Genomic DNA, 22,075 nt, shown 5'->3' on the forward strand with positions numbered 1-22,075 from the left:
TGGTGCACGAAATGAAGCCACAAGAAAGAGAGAAAAGAATCAATAATGAAATCAGCCTCGATGTATTTCAAATCCTAATGGCTTTATTTATTTATATATAATATATTATATATATAGGTTATATAATAACTTTGACCTTAATTGCTTATCATAGTTATTTTTCCTTTGTTCTGTTCACTTCAAAGACAAGACATAAAGAACAAGGCATTCCACATGATCATATATTACAAAAGAGTAAAGAAAATTAGAATGTGTGCACATCCCACACATACATACATAATACACTTGCGTTTGTATTAGTATAAAGTAATGAAAATGGGCATGGCTGTATCCACCGAGACAGAGAGCATAAAGAGGGAGAGTGAAACTTGACAGGAGAATAAGATGATAAATAATTTATCATATTCTGAATCAATAAATCTGTTGCATAGTTGGAAGCAAACAGGACTGACATTTTGGCATAATAATGATTCATATTTACAAAAAGTGAAGTGTTATGGGGAGGGGTTAACAAATGTTATATTTTTTTCAGCTGAAACACACACCGACGAAAGATGCTGTTTATCCATAAGATAGGCCACGTTTAATCGTTCAAACACTTCATCACATACTTCGTCAAATGAAAACTACATGTTTTTCAGTGAAGCTTGACTATGCATCCTACCCAGAACATATTGACAACTAATGAAACATCGAAGGATTCATTGTGCCATTATCAAAAAGCTCCAGCTGAAGCCATCTCCTAGCTGATGTGGTGATGATTCACAATATGGCAGATGGTAGTTAATAATTTGACACCAGAGTCAAACCAAAATATAAATGAATAAATCATGGACAGCTGTGAATCAAACTTTCAGAATTCGTTAAAGTAGATTTGGTAAACTACTGTTGACTTGTAGCCCTTATGTACTAAACTACTACATATTAAGAACAGATTTTCTGTCATCTTGACAAGACAGGGCAGATGTAGCTGAACTGTAAACAGAGATAGGGCCAAAATTCATTAGCGAGTTGCCCATCTAGCATGTGAATGGTCACCCTTGAATATCAGAATTCAAAAACAATGATAAAACTTCACACTTTTCCTCCTGTCAGAAATAATGAGGCATGACTCTCATTTAGTAAAGACGCTGTTATCTCAGAGCAGTTAATAAGGCATACACAGCAGCCCATAATATTGGGGAAAAACGAAATGCGCACAACAAACCGCTCAATCAAATCACAGCCTGTTTCAGCCACTCAAACAGTAAAGCTTTTCAGGTAACTGACACAGTTGTATGTTTTGCTCCAAGCCGTCGGCGGTGGGCACTTCTGTGATTGGGAGGGCAGCAAGCCTCAGAAGAAAAGGCGCAAGACACCGCATTATCCGCCTCACGTAAACACACCACCACGGTGGCCCATGTAAACAGATGACCACAGACATAAAAGTCCCATGCCATGGGTGGCCAACTTAGCCTGACACAACCTCTCATAACTGCTATGACAAAACGTAAACACATTTCACCTTCATACACTATGTCTGCAGCTCATCATGGTCTATCCATCAGCAAAAGTTGCATCAGATTCATAATCTAGTAAAACGACAGCTTTATCAGATACTTAGGTTTGAGTTAAAGAGCCTACTCATGCCCAACTTAGTATGCTTAAGTACACTAAAATTGAGAAAGAATCTACTCACTGGCTATTATATGTACATAAACATCATTCTTCTTTTGACTTTTCACAGCTATTTTTAATTTATGTTCAATCATCTTAAGATAGAAATATTTGTACTTCAAAAAAAAGCACATCATTTAAGTACTATACCAATGCATAATGCTTAAAGAAGATATAATAAATATTTAATGCTTCTTAAATATGATTAGCATATTTGCCTCTGATTTAAAAGTCATTTTTATAATACAAACAGCAGAGAAACAAACAGAATCGATGTCATTTTAAATCACAGTTTAGTGATTTCACGTTTGTCTAAGTGACCACAGCAAGTCACAGTAATTGCCGGTCACTGAAAACATTCAAACAACAATCAAAAAGACAGGAATATCTTTGCAGATACTTGTCTACATCTGTGAAACCACCAATCAAATGTTGTTTAAACTATTAATATAGAGAAAATAAACAATCCTTTGCTTTTTTTTTTCAAACCAATATCAAATCGCTGCTTTGCCCGTTTGCTGTTGATGGGGATGTGCTTGAGCAAGCGGAAGGATGGAGAATACGGAGAAATCAGAAATCATTCAAACAAAAGGTGCACGTGCACAATCATCTGAAGGTTACAAACATGGGACACAGCAATGAATGTTATGTCCCTACCTTCACAATGAAATGATCTGTATTTAATCATATTTAATAGCATGGCCATGTTTCTTTAATTCTGGTGACTAATGCTTGGATGAGCAATGGAGAGAGTGGCAATGTAGATGAGACAGGATGACGACTGTATGAAAGATAGAATAAACGTGTTTACATTCAAGCTGGTTAAGGAACTGTTGAGCCTCGACTCTTAGCAATTTGATCATGGCATAAACGAAGAAAAACAGGGATATCCATGATTTTTCATTCTGCCATCGGCAAAACAGACCTTTAAAACAGCATTGTGTCAGTGTGTGTTTCTCTTGGTCAGACAGTCTGTTGATTGTTAAAGTGAAAGTGTGTGTCGTGTGGCCTTCGTTCTGAGAAGAAGCAAAGATTTTGGGATGTCCATTCCCTTCGTAATCATGCAGAACACTGAACACATATATTGAACAGTTAAGATCTTTTAAGCAACACAGGACACTAGAAATACCACTCACACCAGGTTGTACATATTGCTTGGAACCACCAATTTGTTTATAAGTCATGCATGCCACATAGATGATATTATGTTTATACAAAAATAACACCAGTGCTTATTACTGTATTCATATGAATTACAGAAATTTGAAGTTCTATTTCTTTTTTTCCTCTTCACAATCCAATACGATTCTGAATGTACTTAATGCAGGAGCTCACTTGCGTAAATATGCAAAATAGGTGGTTATGACTAATATTCCAGTTTTAAAATGCAAATCTTTTATTTACATGTGTGATTCATCACTCCTGATCTCCCAATCAATCCAGAGCTATGAGTGAACTTCAGCAGAGTAGCAATGCTATCAGATTCAAGTCATCACTCACCAGAATGCTTGTCTGTTTTTTTTTTTTTTTTTTTACACTATGCAAAAAAAAAAAAACCCACTGGTGTAACAACATTGTCCTGCAGATATTTAAGCTAACATTTAAATTAAAATGGCTGACAAAATGCTGTCAATTTGCGCAAGTGTACAGTTGCTGAATGTCCAAGGATGTAAAGATGAAAGAGGGAGGGGGGTCCATTAAAAGTTCCTTTCAAAAGTAATCCTTACATTTCTACACCCTCAGTAGGACCGTGTGGTCTGTGGGAACAAAATAGTGTCATTTCAATAACACAGAAGACATTCATGGAGGGACCTTTGAGGAACAACAACATTAAGGTGATGGATTAAGAAATTATTGTACAGAGCAACACTTTGGCAGAACGTTCTTAAAGCTTCACTTGGTTACCACTGACCGCTTTGAGAATAATTTTTAATAATACTACACTGAACGGAGTGCATGCCAGACATGGTCGTGAGTTGAGCAAATCGACCGAAAGATTCAATGCATCTTTATGGCTGATATTGAAGTTGGACAATTGCAACAGTATAAAGACAGGCCAGGGAGACATGACTTCACTCCAATTATGCTTCAGCTGAACTCTAATAGTGCATCATGAGATGGAATAGCTCATGACAAACTACACAGGGGGTGGAGTACAAAAATGAAAAATTAAGTTACCCTAAAACCATATTAATGAACAAAACAGTATCAATGCACATATTGTATGAAAATGTGCATCCTAATTAGTAACATAATATCCTTATTAGAACTAGTCATATCAACACAATTGTCTGTAACATTTAAAGTATCCAGTTTAGTGGACATATGACAAGCTGATATTATAAAGGCTTTTATTTTGCCAAAGTACACAGACCCTTTCCCCATGCCAACAGGATCACATGAGGAGATTTTAAATGTATCTCAGCTGCGAGTTTGACCAAACCCATGGCTTTTACAGTAAACAAGTCATACCCACTTTCTCTCCTTGACCATACCATCTCATACCCAACATGGTTTCAAACGTGGCATAAGTATTAGTATAACTGCAAAAATGTACTCGGCTTACTCTACTAATTCTGTTACATCACTACGCTTTCCAAGCCTATACACCTATAATTTATATATTTCCAAAATATTAAAAAGTACTTAATATAAAAATACAGAACAGTTGTAAAAAAAGAACCGAACATTGAGTTTTATATGAAATTCACACAGGCTTCCCCAGAGTAATACGTCATGTTTTACTAAAGTGAAAAAGAAAATGACCAGTAGGGGGAAGTGTGGCTTCATCTAAACTTCGCCATTGCTCCATATGGAAGTGATCCGTGTTCTTCTTTTTTAGGCAGTGACATTCTGCGTTTTGGCTGTAAATATAAAGCATTGCAGAAAAAAACAAATAAACGAAAACAACAAAAACATCAAAACAAAATAAAAAAGGGATATAAAAGAAAACCTATAAAATATGGCTCTGAGCAAGTAGAAAAAGGACCACATCGAGGACTCCGTTTAACCCAGATCGGTATGGAGTGCGGACTGGAAGATGGCATTACTACGGTTCTGGTAATTAAAAGCACGTGTGGAGCAGGCTGAACTCGTGCCAAAGCTCAAGCGCTGATTCGGTGCTCTCTGCTCCACTAGCGTGCCATTGGCAGGGCTCGACAGAGGCTTGGGGGTTGCACACTACTCAGTGTTTTCTTATGCCGCGTTCAGTTTTCTTTTCTTTGAGTCGGTAAGCATGTGTAATATGTGTTTAGGCCCGACGCTTGTGGGGTGAGCAACAGGCCTCGTCCTGCACATACCCTCTTACGGGCTTCTGGTGCAAGTCATCATCCCATGGGCAAAATAACAGGTGGAGACCAATGCTTGACAAACTAAAGGGGGCATCGCGAGGCCTTCGAGAGCTGAAAAACAACTCGGATGGCAGAATCTGAAACCGAGTGCATGCGCGCACCCACACCCATCATTTATTATTATTATTATTTATTATTTATTATTATTAGTAGTAGTAGTAATAGTAGTATTATAAGCATCATCATCTGGTGAGACAAGGCAAGGAAGAAAACGTCATTAAAGTAATTTGATACCACCATCCCCGAAAAGATAAACGTCCCATTCCCAGAAAAGTCAAACACAGATGAAACTACGTTACATGCATTCTATGGTGACGTGCTGTACCTTATAAAGAAGCAATTCTACTAAGCTGGGTGGGGGGGGGGGGGGGGGGGGGCTGGGTTCACCTGCGCTTTCAGACACAGCCACCCTATAGCGTTCTCTATAGCAGCCATGTGTCTGCAGACAAACCAGAAACAATCAAATAAATAGAGAACCAATAATGAACTCAGGGACTCATACATGACTGAATGTATTTGGAAAATTGCAAGAATGTAGTGTGTCTGAACTACTTAAGACATTCCATAGACATAGCAGTTAAAAAAGAAAGTAATATGGGGTAAAAATTTGAAATACACTGCTGAGTGTATTTACATATCCTATGAGTTTCAAACACCACCATAAGACATACAAGAAGTTGCTTTATTAGCAAAAAACAAAAAAAAAGAAAATGTCCTGGGAAATAAATCATGAAGACGACGTTTCAAAGGAAAAAAAAAAGCCCTAACCCTAACACATGTAAAAGACAGAATGTCAGTGAGAGAGAGAGAGAGCGAGAGAGAGAGAGAGAGAGAGAGAGAAAGCAAGAGAGAGAGAGAGGGCGAGAGAGAGAGAGGGGGCAGTGACCTCGGAGCTGGCCTCTCAGCATGAGTGGCACAACCAGGGCACTGCCACGCGTGCTTACAGAGCACCTACGCCACAGTGCAAGTTGAGGTGGAGCAGAGGGAGGTGGAGGTGTGGTGGTGTGGAGACCGGGGGTGGAGAGTGTGTGTTGGGGAGGGGGGGTGGTGTGATCCTGCCAGCCAGGGCGTACGCATCAGGTGAGCGTGGGCAGAGCGCCCCACGGTGGCGTCCGGTCTACGGGGTGAGAGGATGCAGCAGAGAGGTGGGGGATGGGGCATTTGGAGGGGGTGGGGGCGGGGAGGGAGGTGGGGCTAGGTTCACAAGAAGGACTCATGGCCGTGAAGAGTGCTGTCCGGGTGTACACCGCCATCCTTACTCGGAGAGGTGGAGGTGGAGGGGTGTAGTTCAATCTCAGCGCTGCTCTCCTCTATGGTGGGCACCCGTGCCTCCTCCAGGAGTTGGGGCATGAACTCAGGGTGGGACATGAAGTTATGGATGGAGCTTCTGGACTCTGGCTTCTCCAGGCCTTCGTACAGCGAGCTGCGGAATGCATTGACCACCTTAATCTGAAGGGAGGGGTCAGCAAGGGTCAGCGTTCCCGGGGGGAGCAGGAACAAGAGAGAAAGGGAGATAAAGAAGGTTAGAGTCAGGGCAACTGAACGACATTGGTATGAGCACACGGTGTGTGTGTGTGTGTGTGTGTGTGTGTGTGGGGTTGGGCGGGGGGCAGGGGGGGGGGGGGGTATGGGTGGATGCATTGGATCTGCAGAGGAAAGAAACCAAAAACAAACAAAATCCAAAATATGGTCACTGGTGAGAAATGAATGATTATAGTAACAATAATAAAAATGACACAATCTCTGGAGCAAAACTGCACAAAACACTTAAAACAGACACAGGCACAAAATGAAAAAATAAAAATTAAATCTGAATCCCACAGGGAACAAGGACTTCCCATCATATTCAGGCAAATAATGAGAACAGGCAGGAACGTCCAGCAGGACACAGTCACAACACTCCACAAGCACAGACACGTCACCAACAGGACATGCACAAAACCGGGCTGACAGGTGTCACGTCACCAACAGGACACACGCTAAACCAGGTTAACAGGCTTCACCCCAACACGTGCACTTTACACAGGACAAAACTTTAATCTTATGTTCAGAAGTGGGAGGGACTCGGCTGGAAGGGGGAGGGGCTTGGATGATAGGTACCAAGCATGTAAGAGTAGAAGAAAGCATGAGAACAATGAGAAGAATCAGATACAGTGCACCCCAAATACATTTTAACACACACACACGCACACACATGCAGAGTTTCCCTGAAATGGTGGAGCAGATATCATGGGAAGACCATATGAAAAATGGTATTAGGCACTAACTGGGCCATGGTTAACACGAGAGATAATGGCAATGCTGACTAACACATTCTGCTGTCAGAGTTCACCTTGTCAAACTGCTACAGGAGATAGTGAGGAAGAAACAACATGGCTCTGTTAATGTGCTTTCACAGAAGACCTGACGATACAGGGTTACTGCAGCAAGGTCAGAGGTCACACCACCCTCTTCCCTTTATGGAGGTCAAGAGGCCAATGGCAAGAAAGGCTTTAATTTATGCTGGTTTGGTTTCTTGTGTCTTCAGACTCACATAAATCTTGACTCTGTGCAGTTATAAGGTTTCCGGGCAGCTAGACTAAGCGAACATGTTTCTTCTACAGGTTTGTAGTTCACACAGTCTGGTGTAGCACATATTTAGGCTCCAGGGCCAGGTGGAAATGGCACCAGTATTGAATTTCTTTAACTATTAATACACTAAATACACACTAACAAAACGGCTCTAAAAAGTGCCTGAAGTGTTCAAGTGAAGCCAGGAGCCCTCAGCCCCTAAGGAACCGGCCTTTTACCATAAAGCTCAACCCCACTCAAGTGAGTCTGAGACGAGACAGGAGTGATGGCCTGGTTTCAAAATAAACCTTCTCACTGACCATGAAAAGAGGCAAAGATTCTTTTAGATCTACTCTGAGAATAATTATTTATGAATCATTTATCAGAGGAATGTAAGCAGACTGCAAGTCTCCCTCCCCCAATCCACATTGTGTGCATATCTGTGATATGTCCTGGGTTGACGAACTGCAGCACTTAGGCAAGCATCAGTGAGTACTTTATATACAAAATAAAAGTCCCCCACACCCACAGAACCACATTCCCACATATTTCTTTCGTCTAAAAGATAAAGCAGTGCTATGAAAATGTGAATGTGAAGGGTAAACAACATAACAGAAGCAGAAGAGTCCTGACCAAACTCCCCCTGATGGATGGAGTAAGAATGACAGCCATGACATGGATTGACAATAGAGGGATGAGATTAGAACAGTAGCTGTGTTCGTGTGTGTGTGTGTGTGTGTGTGTGTGTGTGTGTGTATGAGAGAGAGAGAGAGAGAGAGAGAGAGAGAGAGAGAGAGAGCTGGGATAAAGCCTGAAAGATGGATAGAAAGAGAAAGGGGTGTGAGAGAGGTGTGAAAGTGTGAGAGAGGTGTGAAAGTGTGAGAGAGCGAGAAGAGAAGGGGGGAGGAGAACGGAGTGTGTGTGAGAAATAGAGAGAAGCAAAGGAGCGAAGGCGGAGGCCTGGAGAGAGATGTGTGAGAGATGTAGCGTCTGCTCTCTCTCAGCAGTGGAGAGAAAGTGAGAGTGGGCGTCTGCATCTCTTTCCCTCTCTCTCTACACATCTCTCTTTCCCTCTTCTTCTCTCCCTTCCTTTCTCTCTCCGTCTCTCCCCTCTCTCTTCCTCTCTCACCCCCTTCCCCTTTTCTCTGTCTGTCTCCCTTTCCCACTCTTCATCTCCCTCTGCCTTTCTTCCTCCTCATCCTTCATTTCCTCTCTCTCTCTCACTATATCTCTTTCTCCTTCTCTAGACTGTTGCTGGGCAGATGACGAGCGTGTGGTGCAGGGGTCACCTTGGCGATACTTCTTCCTGTTGGGACAGGGCAAGGTCAACAGCCAAGGTCACTGGAGAGGAACGTGGCCAATTACAGCCTTAGCCAAAGCAACACCACGTGCCCCTACTTACTGTGTGTTTTTATCGTCTTTTAGTGGTGTGTGTGTGTGTGTGTGTGTGTGTGTGTGTGTGTGTGTGTGCGCGCATGATGGTTGGGGGGGGGGGGGCTAAGCAGCCTAATACCTACTGCTTGACCCTTCTAGCCCTGTGCGATCAACACTGACTGCTGTAGAGAGAGAGGTCAGCTCGCAAGTTGTGAGCGTTATTGACCAATAGAAACACGTGATCACACATGTAAACAGAACCCCAGACATGCACACGTGCACACACACAATATCAAGTGCACAAACACTCTGTAGATATGCATGCAGTCCAGTAATGGATGCACTGTCATGGAAAAAAAACACTTAACCTTCAGCTATTAACCCTTGTGAGACCCCTTAATTAGAAAATGTTCAAAATAACCCACCTCCACCGGGAGTGGATGCTAAACTGCTTCCACCTTTCCCCAGTCATACGGGGAAGAAAGTAGAGGAATATTGGAATAAAGGAGGAAGAAGAGGAGGAGGAAGAGCCAACGGATGCAGCTCAGCAACACTCCTGTGGTACAGCGCGGCATGGTCCTTTAAGTGGGCAGTCTTTAAAGGGGAAGTCTCTGGTGTTTTAAAGGGGAAGTCTCTGGTGTTTTAAAGGGGAAGTCTCTTGGGCTTCCATCCATTTGCCTCTCACAAGGGCTAATGCATGCAGATAATGGCCGAGCAATCCATAGTCAAGTAAAACAGAGCAGTTTAAATGAAAGGGCAAGTGTAGAGGGAGAGAGAGAGGAGAGGAGAGGGGAGGGGAGAGAGACAGCTGAGGAAACAGCAGAGGAGAGAGAGAAAGAAAGAGGAGAGAGGGAGGAAAGGAGAGAGATACATGAAGAGAAATATACACAGAGATGAGAGAGAGAGAGAGAGAGAGAGAGAGAGAGAGAGAGAGAGAGAGTGTGAGCGGGAATTAAAAATAAAAATTCTTATAAATTCAGGATTCTGAAGCAGTCTTGCATATTCTGGTAGAGATTGTAGCTTTTCTGCAGACTTCAAAACTAAGGCAAAAAAAAAAAAAAGACATGTGCATTCCAGTGAATTCCAAGACATTTGCACTCTAAATCTAAATTAGAAATGGTGAATGATATGTGAAATAAAATGTTTAATAAGATTTTTCAGACCTTAATGTCTGTAAAAATGACACAAACAAGAATTTCGATAGTGTTCAACTAGCTTCTACACTTGGAAAACTTTGCAGGTTTTAGGCCTAAGGAAATAAGTATTAAAACTAGTGCTGTCAATTCTAGGTGCCGCGATTAAAAGTCCTCACCAGGATTTTGCTCAAGCTTGCTAGATTTTCTAATTAGCAATCCAGGTAAAATTAGTGGAATCAACACAATCCAGGAAGCCTGAGCAAAATCCTGGTGAGGACTTTTAATAGCGGCACCTGGAATTGACAGCACTAATTAAAACATGCATTAACTGATTTGTTCTGTTTTTAGTTGTCTTAAACAGACATTAAGGTATCAGAAGAACCTTTACACCTGTGTTAAACACAGGAAGTAAGCAGCAGGTGATCTAGGCTTCAACTTGCTACATTAAATTGCGATATTGGCTTCCAAAATTAGCACTTTTACAGTCAGTAATCCTCAGACGAATTTCACACACAATCCCAATTAGAGCGGAAACCCCAAACGCTTGGCTCATAGTGAGCCTTCAGACAGAAAGACAGACAGTTGGAAAGAGGGAAGGAGATGAGAAAGAAGGCGGTTATATTGCTTTGGCAGAAAGCTGGCAGGTGATGGGCGGAGTCGGGGGCGGAGCACTCATGCAGTGGGCGGAGCGATGATGCCGGTATGTTATATGCCACTCACTGCCTGCTGCGGGAGGGGAGGCAGGAGCAGGCAGCCCACCAGCCACAGCCGAGTTGGCGGACAGTGAAGAAGAGGAAATCCCTACATGGGTGGGGCTAGAAACAGTTTTTGCATCGTTGTGCTGGCTGACCACCGAGGGCTGGCGGCGCAGGGCACCTGGCATGGCAGTTTGACTCGACTGGAATGTATAAACAACGTCCATCTGCAAAGAGGAGGGAAAGGCCCGGGTGAAGGAAGGGAATAGAGGGAAGGAGAGAAAGAGAAACACCAAGGGGGGCAAAGGAAGCACTGGTTAGAGCAGACATATTTGTTATTAAGATCAAGAAAAAGAAGCACGTGAAATCATTAAAAATTAGTTTTGAGCCAGTCAGAGAAAAGGGGCGGTGGAGGAGAGGGGTGGTGGAAGAGAGGGGTGGAGGAGGTGGTGGAGGATGGAGGAGATGGGTGGTGGAAGAGGGGGGTGGTGAAGGAGGGGGGGTGGAAGAGAGGGGTGGTGAAAGAGGGGGGGGGGGGGGGCAGAGGTGTCAATTCCAGGTTCAGAAAGTAAAAGTGCTCACCAGGATTTTGCTCAGGATTCCTGGATTGTGTTCCACTAATTTTACCTGGATTGCACTAATTAGAAAATCTAGTAAGCTTGAGCAAAATCCTGGTGAGGACTTTTACTTTCTGAACCTGGAATTAACACCTCTGAGGGGGGGTGGAGGAGGGGGGGGGGGGGGTGGTGAAGGAAGAGAAGCGTATCAAAATATTGATAAGGGAATTCATTAATTTATATATTTATGACAAAGGAAATGCTGAATGCAGAAAAGAGACAAGGAACCCTGGAAGACACACCGACTGAGTTGGACAGGTGCCAATTAATGGCCTCACTGTGTATTGCTAACCATGCATGACTGATAAAAAATAGAAATCCAGGAGGATAAAAAACAGGATGATGGGACAGGAAGAGGCAGGAAGATAAGGGACTAATTAGTGGAGGAGTGTTTTCATGGTCAGCTGGAGGGCGGAGACATAAGGAGTGGGGGCGGAGCAAGGGGTGGAGACATTCAGCAGTTCCTCTATCAGTAGGACAGGGGATCAGGGACAGGGCAATGAAACTAGAGCAAGGGGGACAGAACCAAAACCAGGACGAGAGCTGCTTCATATGGACTCTGGACATCACTGTCTGCTCCAATTACCCAATGGAGACAAATCAGCCTTCACAGATAAAAGTGGCACTCATTTGTGTGCATAACTGGGCCATTTCTCATTCAGCTTGTCATCACACGCCGAGTAAAAGACCAGCGTCTTACAGGACCTTTACAAACAGCTCAACTAGGACCTTCAAGATAGAGGTTTGATGTTCTTCAGTAACGATTAATTAGTGCCTTATATTTGACATTGTTACGCTAGAACATTTGGAGTTCAAATTTGGATAAGAAAGGTTTGCAAAGGCAGCAAAGCAACATTACCAAAAGAGCAGTTAAAAAATGTATGTAAAAGTTACACACCAAATAAGAACTACACAAAAGTTCAACTGAATTCCTTTGACAAAAGTTATGTCACCTGTTATTGAATGTAGAAAGAATGAAGGATTAAGAGGGAAAGGAAAAACAAGAAATCGTTAGAAGTTCATTATCCCTACCAGACAACTGTTTCACAATAACACACAGAGCAAGTTCAGGCAAATATTTCTTAATCGCAAATTTGAATAATGTACCATATGTTTGTACATCAATACCTTCAACACATCAGGCAGAAAACATAAAGGATAGGGGGGAGAGAGAGAGAGAGAGAGAGAGAGAGAGAGAGAGAGAGAGAGAGAGAGAGAGAGAGAGAGAGAGAGAGATAGATTAAGACAGAAAGAGAAATCTTGAACTTTACCTGACCTGGTTTACTACATATGTGATATTTTAGCAGGAAAGCACCAGCGCTTTGGTGCAAGCTGAGTGCTCGTCTCTCATATGCTGTTTTCTGCAGTGGAGAAGCAGCTAATGAAGCCCAAAGGGACTCATGTTACCTGTGGATATTCACATGGAACAAGCCCAACACATAGGGGGCAGCACTTCACCCCCGCTGTGATGCCCCATAAAGAATCTCGCATGACCACCCACACACACACGCACACGACCACCCACCCACCCACACACACGCGCACGCACGCACGCACACACACACACACACACACACACGCCCACGCACACACACACACACACGCGCACGCACACACACACACACACACACACACACACACACACACACACACACACACACACAATCTCACGATAATGCCCATAGACACACGCACACAAACATATCATTCACACAAAATCCTGGGAAACACAGATAAACAAAGACTGGAACAGAAACCTATTCAGAACTCGCTGGTTACTTCTGCAGTGCGTGAATAAAATCTGGATTGTGAGGAGATTATCCCACACCCTTTGCCTTGTGCAGTTAAATTATCGTGCGACCAGGATGGGTGTGGACTCTGCCAGTTCTCGCACAGGTCTCTGCGGACCTTTGCTTCCTTGTTGGCATCTACTCCGACATGCGGGACATCCCCCCCTGAGGTGGCTCATTTATGCCCCAGACTGCTTAGCTCGGAGTCTTGAGGGAGGGCCCATGTTTCCGTGAGCGAGGCCACGGGAGGAGTCAGGGCCGTCGGGGGTATGGGCCTGCAGGTAAACATCGATGATGCTTCCACCTCTCACCTATTCACAGAACGCACCGCCCGCCGCTTCATAAACCAGCCAATTAAGTCGGCTGCCTGTCTAAGGGTTCGCCTTAGGAAAATGCCGGTGTGAGTCCCAGCAATATCACAGCCCTCCCGTGACCAGGAATTTAAGAGGGCGTCACTGACCCGTCTCTCGGGGCGAGAGCAAGGCAAGCCAATCTGCTGGGTCACGTCTGGAGAACTGGGCGCTTAGCATGACAGTCCAAGCATGTCCAGCTCCGCGGGGCTAGTGGCAATTTGCCACAGAACTGTAACGTTCTTCAGACCTGATCAGAGAAGGAGGTGTCCTGCATCGGCCTGGACGACCCAGCTGGTTCTACCTGCCAATTACGCTCACCAAACATGAGTCCCGTAAGGGGCAGCCGTCTAAGGTTGGTATCCAGGAGGAAGAACGCTAGTGCTAAGTGGGTGGAGTGTGACGTAGGGGGAGACTGAGCTAGCAGGTGGGAATTTAACAGTGACCAATTTTGACTAAATTGGATGTATAAATAATAAATGATGGATAGTCTATTTGACCATTTATGGACTATCCAGGTGTTAGTGATGCACTGTTGAACTCCACGTATGACGTCAAACGTACGGACTACACAGTTAACACATGACCAGGAGGCTGCAGCACACCAGCCGCTGGGAACCGTCTGGAGCTTCCAAACAGTTGTAGACACATGCGCTTGCTCCTACGGAGAAACAACTGCAGCCCACGCTGTTATAAAGAAGGAAGAACGAACGAGTCTCGTGGTCTTCTGCCCATACATCAGCAGCCGCGGTCATCTCTGATCCATGAGGGCCCTGTGACGGGGGGGGGGGGGGGGGTCTCCAGGAGGGGGCGCCCTACCTGAGTCTGGATGCGGTTGAGCCCTCGGAACCACAGGATCTGGCCACGGCGGAGCTCCATCTCAGCGTGGTCGATCTCGTCCACGTCCTCCGTCTGGTCCTCCTGCTGAATCTCCTCCTTGGTGATGCCATGACCGGCCTCCTTCAGGAACTTGAGGCGGTGCGTGGGGATGGCGGAGATGAACTAGGGTGAGGAATAAGAACGGAGGAGAGATGAGTTCAATTGGGTAATGTGGGCAGGCAACCAGCACGGCAGGCAACCAGCAGGCGACATTACTTCTCAAAAGATTATAATACAAAACAAAACAAAAAAAAGACAGATTATGGAATGTGCTTTTTTAATAATTCATTCTAGTCAAATTCTAGTCATCCAGTTTTAGGACAGGACACAGTGACCCCCGGTGGACGTTCTTGGGTCACAGATATTGGATTTTGAGAAACTGGATTACCGTTTGAATGAGCAAGCTAACAGAATGTCCCGGAATCTGAGGACTTAATGGTGGTCAGGACGGGAGAGGGGCGAAAGACCCCACGAACAAAGCTGACACTTTCTGCTGTCCATCTGATGACACAGAAATAATTCAATATTTCTGGGTGGCTCCTCTGTGGGCGTCAGTGCTGTGTCACTGGCTTGACAAGCCAGGAGAGACTTTCATAAAGCTTTGGAAATACACTGTCTTTTACTTAGTATATATGTAAAAATGCACACTGGTGGGATGAACTGCCCCCTGTCCCACCCACCCACCCACCCACCCACCCACACACACACACACACACACACACACACACACACACACACACACACACACACACACACACACACACACACACACACACACACACACACACACACACACACACACACACACACACACACACACACACACACGTCCCTAGGGTTAACCAAGCTAAGAAATCTGAGGGGATGTGACTTGTGCATGATGCGATTGCCTTACTGTCTTTATTGTGGTCTGAGCATCAATGTATGTAGGCACTCTCCACCCCCCTGGTGAAGTTGGGCGAATGCAGACTGGTGTGTGTGTGTGTGTGAGCATGTGTCTGACAGAGAGAGCAGGCTGCTGTGAGTGAGTGTGCATGTGTCAGAGAGAGCAGGAGCACTGCGGGAATACCACACACACGGGTTTCGCGTTCCCCCATGAGGGTGGGTAATTGTGGGATTGTGGGTAATTGTGGTCTCATTATAGTGCCCTGTGGTGTCGCTTCTTTGGGAGGCAAGCTTTTCGGCAGTGGCAACTGTTTCCAGGCACTGCTGGGCAACCTGCCACCCCACCCCAACCACCCCACCCCCCCTCCGCACTCTCCTTCTACCCCCACCCACCCTGACAGGTTTGGATTCGCACCCGGTTTCACCCCCGCCTACATCTCCGCCATCGGGCAAGAGTTGTTTAGCCTCACCCACAGCCGTACATTCATGCCGCGATGTTTTTGTTATACCATCGTGCAGAAAGCAGTGATCGCGCTTTTCCTTCTCTTTCTCTCTCACTATTCTTTCACACTTTGTCATCTGCAGATGGGATCTTTCAACGCGAGAAGCACCCACGGGTCTAGGCGTTGCTTGCAGCTTTATGCAAACTAGTGGGGCTTTTTTGAAATGGGTTCGGTGGGAGAGAAGATGCTTGCGCCAGGCAAAACAGAAGCGCCGGTGCCCATTAGGGGTGTGATGTGCAGCAGGGAGCCTGTGCCATACCTGTCCCCAGAGCAGCTCCCCCACGCCGATGAAAACGCACCACAGCCACTGATCCAGGGTCAGGGCCGTGCACGAGAAGGGCTTGCCCCCAAACTGCACGATGATGATCTGAAAAGGAGATGGGGAGGTTGGAGTTAATCATGCGCCGTTCGGTTAAGCCTGCATACTGAACATCAGCTGTGCTGGAGCTACAGATGGAGAAACTCAGAGGCATGACTGGTCTCGTTTTACCACAACAAGGACGGTGGACATGACTCTCCTGTGCACAGACAACATTTTGAATGAACATTCTGAATGAAGTCATCATCCAGCTGCCCATAACACACCACATTTAAATCAATTATTTACGTTTGCATTTGTAGAAAGATTTATAGACAGTGTATTTCATAACAGGGCAGATGAGTTGCAGTTAAGTCATGTATAAACACGCAGAGCACAAATCTGCAGTAAACAAAAGTGGCTTTGTGAAGTTCTAGTGGGACCAACCTAAATCGTCTAACTTCAAAACAAATTCAGAGTCAGAACTAACTGGAGCTTTTCTGGTTCTGGTCGGGGTTGTTGTCAGGATACTGGTCGGGGTTCTGGTCAGGGTTGTGGTTGGGGATCTGCTCAGGGTTGTGGTCGGGGATCTGGTCAGGGTTGTGGTCGGGGATCTGGTCAGGGTTCTGATGGGTGACAACCGTGAGCCTCACCTGCAGGGCGAAGGTTCCCAGGACCACGCTGCAGAAGATGGGGTTGCGGTACACACCCTCAAACACGTTCCTCTCACCGTGGATCTTGCGAGCATTGATCTCATTGAAGAGCTGCATCATGACGAAGACGTTGAAGATGATGGTGTAGTGTTCAGAAGGCGGCGCATGGAGCGGAGAGTTGCGGCCACTGTCTATGTTGAAGAACTTCTCTCCTGTGCACAGGGAAGAAGGTTCAGATACATGTCACAGCGAGACAGGCTCGGCGGACCAAACACCCGGCCTTCCTACCCACTCACATAGCACTCTTGAACACAATGCGCATGTTCCACATAATTCAGTGTTATCATTACAAGTCACACAAAGATGTGAAGTTTCTTTCAAAGAGAGTTTCGAAGGGCCAACACCAATCACATTTTTTCAGCCCACTATAACAGAGACTTGCACATAAATTACAGCTCAATAGGGGAAAAGAGCACCCTGAAATGCCAAAAGGCAAAATTCCAGACAAGAGTATGGCGGCGAGAGACCACACACTGCACAGTAGTCCCTCTACTTCACACCTTAACACTCCCCATGAGGTGAGACCATGGCTATCAGTGGCGTTATCAGAGTCGAAGATACTTTTGACCTGTCTGAAGAGCTGGAACCAGCCTGTGCAGGCGGGAACATTGGCAGGTGTCTCTCTCGAGCCTCTCAGGTCTGTCTGACAGTGGTAGCCCAGTGCTCTGAGATGAGTGTGGTATCATTTAGTGTGAGAGCTCAGCCATGTCAACAGGGCAGTCAGACAGAGGACATTACGGCTCTTCTGAGCAGTCTGCTGCAACATATAGCAGGTTTAACCGGTTATGGATGATCTGTTAACATTTTTGTGGAGGTTTCCTTAGATGGAGGAATGGACAGTGCTGTCAGAGCATGCAAAAACACACACACACACACACGCGCGCGCGCACACACACACACACACACACACACACCTGTACATCCCCCAATGAGTGCCCCATCCTTACCAGCGAAGAGCAGGGTGAAGGTGACCACCAGCTGGTAGACGGCGTGACCCAGAATGTTCTTCATCATGGTCCTGGAGATGAGGGGCTTGTCTCGGCCATAGGGTTTGCGCAGCAGCAGGGACTCGGTGGGCGGCTCCGTGGCCAAGGCCAGAGAGGCCAGCGTGTCCATGATCAGGTTTACCCACAGCATCTGCACTGCTTTCAGTGGAGAATCCTGCCACACACACACACACGTGCGCACGCGCGCACACACACACACACACACACCAGAGTTTGGCCACCCTCCTCACAAACAACAGCAAGGCTCCGCGTAACACAGGACATGAAAGGTCGCGGGCCAGAGATGCCAGACGGTCTGACTGTGTGCCCCTCCCTCTCCACCAGGGTTACAGTTGGAACATAACATATGCTGGTTCAGAACTTTAGTCTTATCAATCTGATATCAAGGTTGTGAGTGCAATCAATGATATAACGAAAGAATTATAGATCTTTTTTAGATGGGAATCTGACAAAGCACTTGGTTAGTTTGTCTCCTCTTTGGTTCTGTGATTCTCACAGAGGACTTGAATTTCATTATAACGTCTAATCGGATCACAAGGTTAGTGAAAGGCCCAGAGCAATGGCTAATCAGTCAGGTCCAAGCTCCTAAGTGGTGGGTTGAGTCTCAAGCCGGAGGCACCACCCCCTACCTGTGTGATGCAAGCCCCGGTGAAGGCCACGATCACAGCCACAACGTTGACGGTGAGCTGGAACTGCAGGAACTTGGAGATGCTGTCGTACACGTTGCGGCCCCACATCACGGCCTTCACGATGCTGGTGAAGTTGTCGTCAGTCAGGATGATGTCAGAGGCCTCCTTAGCAACATCTGTGCCAGCAATGCCCTGTGAGAATTGGGGACCAAGTCAGTAAAATTGGACGTCACTGCACTGCTGTTCAGGGAAGAAAAAAAAAAACCACATCAAACACATCTCGTTAAGCCTGTCAGGTTAATCTTGGACTTGTTAAGCCTGTGCATGCTGATCTTGGACTCGTTAAGCCTGGGCTATTCAATGCCGCTGCAATTTCGGATTGAAGTGTGAAGCCTCCTAATCCATGTCTATCCAGTAGTGCTCTTTGAGAGGGAACTAAACCAGACTCATACCACTGGATGGATGCTTACACAGAGAATTGCCAATTACACTACAACAGTTCGGGCTAAGCTGCAGCGCTTTGGTACCATCCCAACTGGACGCTGAGGAGGTCTTTGAAGACCCTAAGTAGGTGTATATTAACAAAAAGCCATAAGAGACAGAACTGTAATTGTGCCTTTTGGTTTAGGACAACAGGCAAACCTTTGAACAACATCTACAGTGGAGGCATAATGTTTGAGTAACAGGAGTTAATTGTGGTTTTCGCCATGAACCCACTTCTTACTAAAGCAACTTACTGCACATAATGTGTATTCATTTAATAAAGGAATGCATCAAAGGGATCAGACAATTGCCCCTTTTCTCAGTGTAACCCAACATCCGTTTATCCACCATCACCATAATTGCAGAGAGCAGTATTGTTGATACTTCTAACCCCCTAAGATTACAAGCTCTTGGTTATGATCAAATCACATTGTGGGCTTCTTGCTGGGAAATGCCAATATCATTAACTTTGCCTGGGATGTGAACACAGTACTCGGTGGACCAAATTAGTGGTGGGGTCACCCCTGCCCAGAGTGGGGCCGAGAGGGTCGGTGTGGCACAAACGATGCTGGGTGGGGCTAGGAGACCTGGGAGCCCGCCAAGCGCCAAGAGAGAACAGACCCCCCCCCCCCCCCCAAAAAAAACCTGACTCTCATCAAATAAGGCTCACAGTGGCTCCAGTATTGCAACTGTCAGCTGTGATTAATAGATGAACTACACCAAAGTAGCTATGGATTGATTATTTAATCACAGAATAAACAGTCCAAGTGAGCTCAAATTACATCCCATAGTTCAGCGGGGTTTGGAAGAAAGAGCACTGAGCCAACATGAGCCAATATACACTTCACCATTAAACAAACAAAATCCCTGAACTCCCCAAGGAAGACTCTTCACGAGAGGCAAGGCGAGGAGATGGAAGATGATGGCTGTTACCATAGCGAAGCCGACATCAGCCTTTTTGAGGGCAGGGCCGTCGTTGGTGCCGTCCCCGGTCACTGCCACCACCTGTCTGGTCTCTCCTACCGTGCTGTCAATGATGCCTGAAAGACATGCGACCCGGGTAAGTGCCTCAGGGTTCATTACGCACTCAGACGAGATTTTAATATAATTGGTTGAAATACAGAGACGCAAGCCTAATGTGTTTCTAGGGCACAACACACAAAAGCAAGCTACTCTCTCTGCTCCAACAGATTTGTACTGAGACATGGACATTCTAGCAGACATGGACACTCTAGCAGACATGGACACAATAGTAGACATGGAGCTGTTTCAGTTATATTATAAATGAATATAAAGCTGAACCATGAACTAAACTGTGGACTGTGCATAGAAAGCAAGGCTGTCTGAAAGGAATCTATGGCTACAGTCTGGCACAATCTATGGCTCCAGACCTGATGGACAACTGCCCTAGATGTGAAAAACCAAACCTGGTCCTGCCTTATGCATGGATGCACAAACTCAAAAAGCTAAAACAAGGGCAGAAACACAGCAGCTGAATCACCCTTAGCAAAAATAAGTTTATTAAAGTGTACTATGATGTACTTTTAAACTAGAAATGTATTAAAAAAGTATTAAATTGGTTTACTTTCTAGTCCACTTAAAGTATATGGTCTGTATACTTATACTGAAGTATACTTAATAAAAATAAAAGTATAATACCTTTTTGCTAAGGGCAAAGTGATCAGTAAATGTCATTTTGAAACTTTGAAACTTCCTTTTTATTGGAAGTTTTCAAAAGACCTTGCTGTAGATGCTTACCTTTGACTAGAGTGTGCTTGTCTGTCGGTGATGAACGAGCCAGGACACGCAGCTTGGGCCAGACCTTGTCAAGTCGTTCTTGCTCCACCTAGAGGTTGGGAGGGCACAACGTTTGTAAAATCACAATTGTACGCATCATTAAATGCCTTCGTAGATCTAGATCAAAATCTCTAAAAAGTCATGCTCAGAATAAACAACAAAATCAAAACATTGTACGGCAGCTGAGGGCTAAAACTGCCTGACTGCCTGGTTGCCCCTGAAGCCCCAGTAGTGGCTTCAGCATTTGACCAGTGTTTGTTGGGCGGGAGGTCCTCATTGAGATTCCTCACCTCTCCTTTGTCGTTGCGGATTTGACAGTTGAACTCTTTGCCCTCCAGGCACAGGAAGTCCTCACCAGGCAGCAGGATACCACATTTAGTAGCAATGGCTCGGGCGGTGTTAATGTTGTCACCAGTAACCATGCGCACCGTGATGCCCGCCCTTTGACACTTAGAAATGGCCTCAGGAACCTAGCAGGGAAGAGTGCCAGGTTAAACTGGGATTAAACCAGATTAAACCAGATTAAACCACACAGCCCAAGTGTGGTGCTAGAAAAATACTAATAAACTGTTACAACCTTAAGCACGTGAGCTGATGTACTGGCTGAACTCCGGTGGGATTAAAAATAAATGCTGTATGGGTCCACTTCCACAACTTATGTATCATAGCAACAATGAGTCCGGGCATGTTCAAACAGGAAGCTGTAGCCACAAAGAGAATTGTCTCCATAACAGCGCTCAAATGCGCAAACGACCATGTGCGTGCCTAGCAGGCTGTTTTTAACTCTTAATCATCTCATCGATTCACTTCTAGGCTGATGTAATGGATCAGCAGGGCTATCAACCTGTGGTGGAGCAGCAGGTCACCAGAGCTGCTGGTGTTAGTTCAGCGCATCACGCAGCAGGTCTGGCTCTGGGTGGCTTCTGGGGTATGAGCGCAGGTCTCAGATCAGTGGGTGGTCAGTGTATTTTAGTCGCTCTCTGCGTGACACCATTATAGTCTGCGATGCTCATTCAGCCGTAGGGTTGCTGACACCACTTGTGACAAAGAGAGGCCAAAGGGCGGAGTGTGTTTGCGCACATTTGTGTGTGTGTGTGTGTGTGTGTGTGTGTGTGTGTGTGTGTGTGTGTGTGTGTGTGAGTGTGTGTGTGTGCGCACGTGTGTGCGTGCATGTGTTGGGGACGTACAGTTCTGTGTAATTATCCATACTCACTCTTGTGATGAATCACACCATACCCCTCATTAGAACCAATAAGTTCATTTATTTATAGATGATTAAAAAGCACCCAGCACTCTGGCAGACAGAGATGTCTCTGTGGTGTCACACTTGGCCTGCTAAACCGGCCCGAGCTAAAGGAGGACT

The 22,075-nt window shown here is 45.5% G+C and overlaps 1 protein-coding gene across 7 annotated transcripts in view; it reads right to left on the reverse strand.

Annotated features, from left to right (window-relative positions):
• Positions 1-61: 61 nt before the first annotated feature.
• Positions 62-22,075, reverse strand: part of atp2b4 (ATPase plasma membrane Ca2+ transporting 4) — a 69,888-nt gene continuing 47,874 nt past the window's right edge. For 4 of the 7 annotated variants that reach the window (XM_077003857.1, XM_077003833.1, XM_077003850.1 and 1 more), the window contains 9 exons: positions 21,003-21,182; positions 20,674-20,761; positions 19,849-19,955; positions 18,433-18,624; positions 17,744-17,957; positions 16,737-16,948; positions 16,045-16,152; positions 14,338-14,520; positions 62-6,455 (listed from right to left, as the gene is read on the reverse strand). In XM_077003857.1, coding sequence (XP_076859972.1) covers positions 6,207-6,455; positions 14,338-14,520; positions 16,045-16,152; positions 16,737-16,948; positions 17,744-17,957; positions 18,433-18,624; positions 19,849-19,955; positions 20,674-20,761; positions 21,003-21,182 — 1,533 coding nt within the window. In that variant the 3' untranslated portion in view covers positions 62-6,206. Of the gene's footprint in view, positions 6,456-10,786; positions 10,989-14,337; positions 14,521-16,044; positions 16,153-16,736; positions 16,949-17,743; positions 17,958-18,432; positions 18,625-19,848; positions 19,956-20,673; positions 20,762-21,002; positions 21,183-22,075 lie in introns of all 7 variants that reach the window. The other 3 variants (XM_077003874.1, XM_077003865.1, XM_077003883.1) reach the window with 2 other exon arrangements.

This window comes from Brachyhypopomus gauderio, chromosome 1, assembly GCF_052324685.1.
Source record: "Brachyhypopomus gauderio isolate BG-103 chromosome 1, BGAUD_0.2, whole genome shotgun sequence".
Taxonomy (NCBI): domain Eukaryota; kingdom Metazoa; phylum Chordata; class Actinopteri; order Gymnotiformes; family Hypopomidae; genus Brachyhypopomus; species Brachyhypopomus gauderio.